This window comes from Mytilus trossulus, chromosome 5 (assembly GCF_036588685.1).
Source record: "Mytilus trossulus isolate FHL-02 chromosome 5, PNRI_Mtr1.1.1.hap1, whole genome shotgun sequence".
Lineage (NCBI taxonomy): Eukaryota > Metazoa > Mollusca > Bivalvia > Mytilida > Mytilidae > Mytilus > Mytilus trossulus.
In genome coordinates this window covers 49,234,217-49,243,089 of record NC_086377.1, presented here as the reverse complement: position 1 = coordinate 49,243,089, position 8,873 = coordinate 49,234,217, and the positions used below count along the sequence as shown (strand labels likewise).

Below are 8,873 nucleotides of genomic sequence, written 5' to 3'. Positions count from 1 at the left end.
TTTTACAATATCTTGTAAATTTATTATGAAATGTTTCCTCCAATATACTATATACTAGTCCATAGACAATTTCTAACAATTCACATAGCATAAAATTTGCTATCTGGTCGTTAGTCCAAAACTGGAGAAGTGACTTTTAATTGTTGCAAAAACACAACCTCAATAAAAACTTGATAATTACCAAATGTTTAATCCACAAATGTTTTGAATAGATATTTTGGTCTTTCGACCAAAAATAATGTTTTCAAACGATATTGTATTATTCTGGTCTATAGACCAAATATTCATGTATTTTCTTATTCATAAAGAAAAACCAATCAAACAATTAAACCAATCTATAGTATGTTTGATACTCATAAACTGGTCTTTAAACCAAAAAAAAAAAGAAAAGAAAAGAAGAAGAAAATGATTCGGTAGAATTTTTAGTATTTATTATCAAAGACAAAAGATCAGTATCAACGAATGAGGCCAGACAATAAAAAAACACAAAACAAATATGACAAAAAGAAACATCTACGATTCACTGTCAATGTCATTCTAATAGCTTTATGTCTCTCACATGTTATTGATAAGTAACTACTAAGATTTTTAGGAGAATAAAACAACTTTTATTAATGAAATATTTCAAATGTGTTCGAAACTTGTAATTACAACTGACAACTGTCTAAATAATATATAAGTTGGTTTGAAATAGAAGGATAAATATGTGATGTAACAATTCTTTCCCAAAGACTTAGAAATATTTTGAGGTAAAATATCAACACTAAATGCAAATATTCGTCTATCAAAAAATACATGAACAATGATTCTAAAAGAAAATATATCGCTAAGTATAATCTATGTTTTTGATAATAACTTTTAGTTTCACAAAAATAAATGTATGAAGAGTAAATTTTTCTGGTAATTTCTTTCACATTCTTTTTCCTTTTCTTTCCTTGGCATGTTTTCTCTGAAAGAGAAGAAACGATATATTTACATAATTTTGCTTAATGCATATTCATCTTTTTTTCTTCAGCTTTAAAGGAAGATATCAATATGAGGTTCAAAATGGTGATACTTTCGTGACTATTCACGAAAAAAAAAATCAATTCAAATGAAAGAACAAAATATAAATCACATAATACCTTCTGATTCTTTTCTATTTCCTTTTGGTGTCCTTTTTTGTTGTTTTGGCTGTACTTGCACCTGAAATGTAAGAAATCATATACATTGTAGTTTGTTTGAACAAATCACGTTTCTTAATAACATCGAATGCAGATTTTTAAATAATTAATATTTGAGTTAACATATAACAGAAGACGATGGCGAAAAACAATTGTCACATTTAGTAGCGTGATCGACTTCTTAACATTGCAATGATTTCCACAGAAACAAGTATTAAAATATGTAGTGGGTCGCTCTAAAGTTGGAGCGATAGGACTGTTGTTTTTTTTTTACTTTGCTCCATGTTGAAGGTTCACTGTCACTTTCGAATGAAAAACGTAGAGCGCTGTTCCTTTGATTTAAAACATTTCGTGACGTATAGTAATTTTGTGTCCTATATTGATAAACTATGTCTTATCTTTTAGTTTAATGATTTCTGGAAAGCATAATATACGGACAAACTTATCACATAGACTTAAAGCATTATTTATATTGTGATGATATACCTTCTATACTTTTTTATTTCAATACAATGAAACTGGAGATTAAATTCATTAATATATTAAATGAGAAATATGAAAACTTATATAGATAAGAACTAGACCGACTTACAAAACATTCCTCTCGCTCATTTTCCAATAATCTCCTTAGTTCTGCTGGAATGTCTTGATCAACGGATGGTCCTTGTCTTTTCAATTGCTGTTTGGGTAACAGAGGTAGAATCCATTTTGCCTTTGATAGAACTTTTGTCCTTCTGTATGGCAAACTGTCTCTATTTTTTTCTAGATGTCCAAGAAATCCTCCCCACCACTTTTGCTCTGTATGTTCTATTTGATCGGTGAAAAGACATTGCCACTGTGGTATTCTAGATTTGATCTTATTTATATCTATCTTCTCGAACAGAGGATTGATAACTTTTGGTATTCCCTTTGGTAAATTAGGTTTTCCGGAAATGAGTTGAATAATGCCATGTTCAGTTTTCCATTCGGTGTCTTGGAAAGCTTTCTACTGCATTTTCACATTATTTGTTGCTAAATCCCGGATAAACTTATAATGCAAAGGTTTAGTATGCTTACGAATGTCGTTAAGGCTTGATGTTATCCATGAACGAATGTCATAAATAGCCTCTATATCCTTAACGTTCGGAAGCATCTCCTTTAGACGAGGCATTGTTTCAGCATCATTTCTACGAAGAGTTTCAGCTATTCGACTAAAAGCGGCATCCACATCTTCGTGTGTATGTCCTACTGGTAAAAATGATAAATACACCTGAAAAGAAAATTTCCTATTTGTAACAGTATAATAATAGGTAATTTAAATACGCTAACATGTAATGCTAGACTGAACTTACATTATAAGTGTGTAAAATGCCAAATTGATTCATAGTATGTCTTGTATTATAAGAGTTGACAATACCCTTCGTATTGAAAGGCAGGAAACTTCAAAATGTATATGAATAAAGAGCACGTGATATGCCCGTATTATTTTCAAAGAATGAAGTTCTAGTACTTCTAAATATCATGTTATAAATCTATAAAAAAAAATAACCTTCAAGGGATGTTATAATGATAGATATAAACCAGCCTACAAGGTTTCATGAAATCATTTTGAGTTGTTGTCCGAAAACTGACTAATCCCCCCTCCTTTTATGACTAAAATCCCACAACTCGGAACGATAATTGCCATAATATACAACATCGATAGCATACTTCAATAAAAACTTCACCAAAATATCATGAAAAATGTTCTACGCATTTGACAGTTATTATACGAAAACACTCGAAAAAGCCCCTTTTAAATGGATAAAATTCCTATAACTTGAACACTTTTAAAATCTATAATTTATAAAAATAGAAAGAGACTCACGTAGACAGATAAGGGAGCTACCATTTGATTTTAATGGGGGGAGGGGGGCTGGGATGAAATTTGAAAACAATATGCAGGACAGTTTTGAGTAAAAAAATGAGACACTGGAAAAAAAAGTCAGGTCGACTATTTAGGTAAATAAAAGTCAGGATAAACTAAAAAAAAAAAGGCAGGACCAAACAGAGTGAAAAATAAAAAGGCAGGACAGAGATTACAGCTTAAAAAAAAATGCAGGACAACATTTTTCATCCTAAATAGTAATTTCTATTCAATATTATAAGTGTCACTGGGATAACAATTTCTAACTAAATCGTAGAAGTATTTTACTTCCATGCTAAAACCTTATATTACAGGCATCATAACTTACATGATCAACAAAAAGTCCCACAAAAAATCCCCAAAAAGGGTTCTTGTAAATGGATGTTTTACAGAGAGGCGTAGCAATAGCATGTATAAACTGTAATCAATGATACATGTGTGCAATTTCAGAGGTAATTATATTGATAGGCAATAATTAATGTGTCAATTGATCATATATTTTCATTGTCTGGTAAGATACAATGTATATGTATATACTGTGCACTGTTCTTTTTATCTACTTGAGATGAATTACCCCATGTGGTTAGCATCTTTATCTGTGGAATTATTGTTGACACAAGATAATTAATCCTTATTAAGATGTCACAGATTATATGTTAGAGAAGAAATATATACAAATCATTAAATTAATATAGTATATAACAAGAGGCTACGTTTTTCAAGTCCAGTCCTACATGTATAGTCCCTCCTCGTGAAAAAGAAGGGGGAAGACGGCCCTGATCCCGAAGTCCCGGGCTTAAAAACATGAAATCTCTAGGTCCCGAATTTTAAAAAAAAAATCCCGACATCCCGAACTTCGGAAAGAGAATTCCCGGATCCCGAAAGCGTAAATCCCGAGCTTAAAAACACCCCGAAAAAGGTCCTGCCGCCCCTGAAAGAACCATTAAATTTCGAATAAAGCAAATCATTGTATTTATTTCTCGCGTAATGATAACACATAAGAATTCAGTGCTGATGAATTTTAATGCACTATATTTTCAAGAATTTTAGGGAGCACAGGCCCTTATAATCATCCAATATCCATCCCCTCCCACGGTTGGATCTGCCTATGCAAATATGCTTAATACTTCCCACAGTTTTAACCCTTAAACCTAACCGTTTTAATTCTAGAAATAACCACACTTTTTAAATCTAGCAATAGATAATTTCTAAGTGAAGAGTAAGTCCCAAATAAATTTGCCGAGGGGAGGAAAGAGGAATATATTTTTTTATGCGTAAAACTATTTTCACCTTTAAGGGTGCACACGCCCATATGTATATACCTTCGCAACCACCTGGTAACTGTTCTTTTAAATGAAGTAACAAGAATCGCAATGATTTGTAAATTTCAACTTACCTCATTGAAAATACGTTGGTGAACAAGGAGTTCACAAAAACCCAATACATATCGATTTTTATTTTCCCGCCAAGAATTATCTGCTTGCAAGTACAAAATAGGCGGTAACTTGTTACCCTACAAGGACAATAATCATAAAATTACTTCAGTATCGTATCTTACCATGTTTTACCTTAATTATAGACATAGTTTTATAATAAACTTCTTATAATTACTCGTAGTAATCCGTAAATGGCTCCCTAATAATTCATTTCAACTGTCAAAATTGTCGCAAAAAATGACAAAATCGTAAGGGTTTGTGAATGTGTGTGATGCTTAAGGACTCGTTAGATAAATCCGTGGATGTGAAGCGGTGCAGGATAACAGGGATTGTTCATAGATTAACTCGAACCATATACAAAGTCAACTGGGATCAGCCTATTCAGACAAAGAGAGTTTCTACTTTATAAATGAATAAACGAGATTCTATGAAGAAGGCAATTGGGACCGTTAATGAAAATGCAGTGAGATTATGAAATGATAATCATAAAGAAATAAAAAAAAGAATTCAATTTATGGAAAAATCAAGTTTGTTTAAAGAATTAATGAAGATTGTATTCAAAATATTGAATCGCCATCATGATGAAGTAAAATTACGGATTTACATAAAACATTTTGGGGGCACATTAACCCTTTTTCAAAGGCAACAAGTTACAATAGCTATTTTTATGCCCCACCTACGATAGTAGAGGGGCATACTGTTTTCTGGTCTGTGGGTCCGTAAGTCCGTCCGTACGTCTGTTCGTTCGTTCGTGTACTTTGGACACATTCTTGTTAAATATAACAGGGATTACGTTAAATATAACAATAAACCATTGTAAAAGCACAAAACTCTGTCATTCAAATTATTTGGCTAATCGGGCGAACTTATTTGTTTTGGGTGTATAGATTAATTATTTTCAACAAATTAAAAAGATATGTAGAAATGTGAACCACAGTAAAACTCGGGGACCAATTCACTACTTAATTGATATGGGTCTGTTATCTTATCCTTTACATATTCTTTCGATTTAAAAAATATATTACTTTTCATATATTGCCTAGGATAAATGCAACTTTTTATCCTTATGATTTTGTGTGATGTGTTCATAGGAGTTCAAATCTAAGAATCAGAGATTCCTTGTGTCATGTTGACGTACGGCGAGACTGTTTGCTGTGAAAAAATACAGGGCGTGTCATATAACAAGTAATTGGAACTCTTTTCATCTTATTTCCGATTGTTTTCCAATATATTCTTCAAGCTGGAAATGTGACCAATTCAAGCGGAACGCCCTATCACATGTATACAACCAAGGATGTTGGCATTCGAGGAATAAACCAGTATAGGGAGTGCTCATCACCACACTCACCCCACCCGAAGTCATACATGTATTGACTGATCATACGTTTAAATTGTGAAGTGTTTTACTTACCATAAGTTTTGAAATCTGGTGAAGAATTAGCATAAGGATATGCATGGTCAGATTAGAGTCGTGCGCATATTGGTTCAAGTCGAGAAAGGTGAAAAATTTATTTTGTCCATGAGCTAAAACTCCGGTGACATGTGTCGTTAGTTGGTCAACTTTATTCACAGCCTGCAATAAAACGTGTCAATAAGACAACCACATATATGGACCAAAGTAAAAGATATATAAATTCGTTGTAAATTAAATATTTTACTATCCTAAAGAAATATAATAAAACAATGATTTACAAGGCATACTAAAAAGAGGAAGTCTGTCACAAACTGACAATATCAAACGATGTTTACGGAACAAGTTACTGCCATATTCCTGCATTTTTGTAGCTTGGTACATGAATTTTAATGAGAAAAAAAATGTACACGTATGAATGTATGGATGTGTCATTTAATTTACAGTTGTGGCGTGGTCGTCAATTCGCAAATAATTCCTCTCAAATTGCCGTCTAAAAACTTGCAATGAGATAAAAGCTAAAGTATGTTAAATTAATTGTACATAAAAAAATCGCTCTGAATGGATAGATTGATTTATTGTTTGTTGCTCAACCTGTATTGCCCTTTAAAAGAAAACGTATGGTAAAAGATACAAAATAAAAAAATCTGCATAATTCCAAAGTTCCACATCAAACTCTATAATCGAAAGAAAACTATGATGTTCGTATATTTCCGAAGAGGGAATTTTCTGTTATATAAAATACCTAACTTACCTTTGCCATTCGACCAACAAAATGAGGAAGATTCGTTTTTGCTACAATGAAAACAAAACTTAAAGTTCATTATATTTCAGTCATGAAAGTTTGTTTTAATAGAATAACATCACACTTCCCATTTGAAATTTAAAAAATGCGAAAAAATAATTCCTTATTCGGTTCATTAGTTTAAATAAAATAGAAAAGATTTTAACTTCAATGTTTTTTTCTGTTCCTTCCAGATCTTATTGGTTTTGCCTTTAAAGTAATCAGATGCTCAAAGGCAATGAGAAATTGGCAAACTGAGTCAATAGTATATCGACTTATATAAAACTGACGCAATGTTAACTGACTTTTACAAAAATGACCGACCATTTATCTTACGGTCGACCCATTTTTCTCTAAAAAGTCCAAATATTTATCCGTAGATCATAACTTACACTGATCCATTCCATCTATAATTAAGCTTAGATATTGTGATGGGGATGTCTTTGCAGCATTTTTCTTTGTGTAATAGTACTTTCTTTCCAACCTGCAAAAATAGATATTAAACATATTAAAATATTAGTTTGCTGTTCCGCTTGTGTCTAGCAAGCAAAGTCCACAAATACAACCCGATAAATTGATTGTCAGATTTTAATTTTATTTGTATTGTTAAATATCAGCTGCTTGATACAATATGGAGCGTTTTGAATTCGTTCGCTGCGCTCACTCGACAAAAAACTTCATATCGTGTGACCTGCAGCTTACAATAAATATGCAGACACCGTCACTGTTACACACAAACCTAAACAACAGAACACTATCGATAAATATTATTGGCTGTAGCTATAGTTAATTTATATTCTTCTATGTGTAGTCTAAAGTGCCGCATGTGTAGAAGGATCTGTTTACCCTTCCGGAGCACATGAGATCACCCCTAGTTTTTGGTGTGGTTCGTGTTGTTTATTCTTTAGTTTTCTATGTTGTGTCATGTGTACTATTGTTTTTCTGTTTGTCTTTATCATTTTTAGCCATTGCGTTGTCAGTTTGTTTTGGATTTACGAGTTTGACTGTCCCTTTGGTGTCTTTCTTCCCTTTTTTATAACTATCGTTTGATTTCATATTTATTAATTACATATTTACATACATCTGTCTGCTATTGTGTTCTCTTCGTTCAGCTCGCAATTTTTCTCTCATCACTGGATCATGCGTGGTCTCTATCTGTCGTTCCAAACTTGTACATACTGTTCATTTCGAAAAGGAATTGGTCTGAAAGTGTAAATACAATTACATACACATAGCATATACTGACAAATGTTTGAGCTACATTCCAAATACTAATTTGTAACTATTTTAGTTGCAGTCTCACATCTACATATACGTAAGAAGTCTAAATTTATAAGTTAAATCCACAGTAAACGTTTTGCAAATAATCAAATCAGTGGCGGATCCAAAAAAAATATAAGTGGGGGCCCACTGACTGCCCAAGAAGGGGCCAGCTCTGGTCATGATTCAGTGATTCTCTTTATAACCAACCAAAGTTTCCAAGAAAAGGGGGCCGCCTAAATTCGCCTCTGCATATACAATTATTATAGTGAAATTGGTTAATATTAAACTGTCCAAAATATGTCCTGGTTTACAGCATCACCTTTGTTTCGTAATGTACTTAATATAATGGAATAATATTATTAGTACCATTTTTATAACGCAAAGGAACGTACGCGTTTCAGACCTTATTTTTATTTCAATATATAAGTTTTAACTTGATTTTTTAAAGATATGGCCTAACTTGATTTAATTTATACCTTTTTGACTTTAAGATTGGGTAAATATTTTTTCCACATTCCGTAGAAGGCTGATGGCATTAAAAATTCGTCTGATCTTTCCTTCATATCTTCTTTATATTTTAAATAAATCATGCACTGTCGTGTCCGATAAGGTAGTAATAGTGTATTACAGTCGGGCATCCTGTCAACGTAATATGTAGCGTATTCCTCCAGCCAATTTATAGCTTGGAGTGATTTTATGCTGGCACAGTAGTGTCTCTCCGATACAGAAAAACGTGCTCCTCCTATGAACTTTTTTCGATTAGAGTAATAGAAATTTTTGTGAATTCCAAGCATTCTCATTAATGCCTTTGGACAAACTACATGTCCGTTCTGTATACGGAAGTATGGTATATACTCCATATTAGTTTCGGAGAACTTTTTTAATAACCACTGGTTGCGACCATTTATTGTCTTTGACCAGAATTCTAATC

At 32.4% G+C, this 8,873-nt stretch overlaps 1 protein-coding gene across 1 annotated transcript; it reads right to left on the bottom strand.

Annotated features, from left to right (window-relative positions):
• Positions 1-483: 483 nt before the first annotated feature.
• On the bottom strand, positions 484-8,509 carry LOC134719703 (uncharacterized). Its single transcript, XM_063582667.1, has 9 exons — positions 8,419-8,509; positions 7,761-7,882; positions 7,072-7,163; positions 6,650-6,690; positions 5,896-6,057; positions 4,445-4,561; positions 1,756-2,412; positions 1,125-1,185; positions 484-949 (listed from the first exon to the last, which is right to left on the bottom strand). The coding sequence occupies exons 2-7, from the start codon at positions 7,808-7,810 to the stop codon at positions 2,149-2,151; spliced, it is 726 nt and encodes a 241-aa protein (XP_063438737.1). The 5' UTR covers positions 7,811-7,882; positions 8,419-8,509; the 3' UTR covers positions 484-949; positions 1,125-1,185; positions 1,756-2,148.
• Between the last annotated feature and the right edge of the window lie 364 nt (positions 8,510-8,873).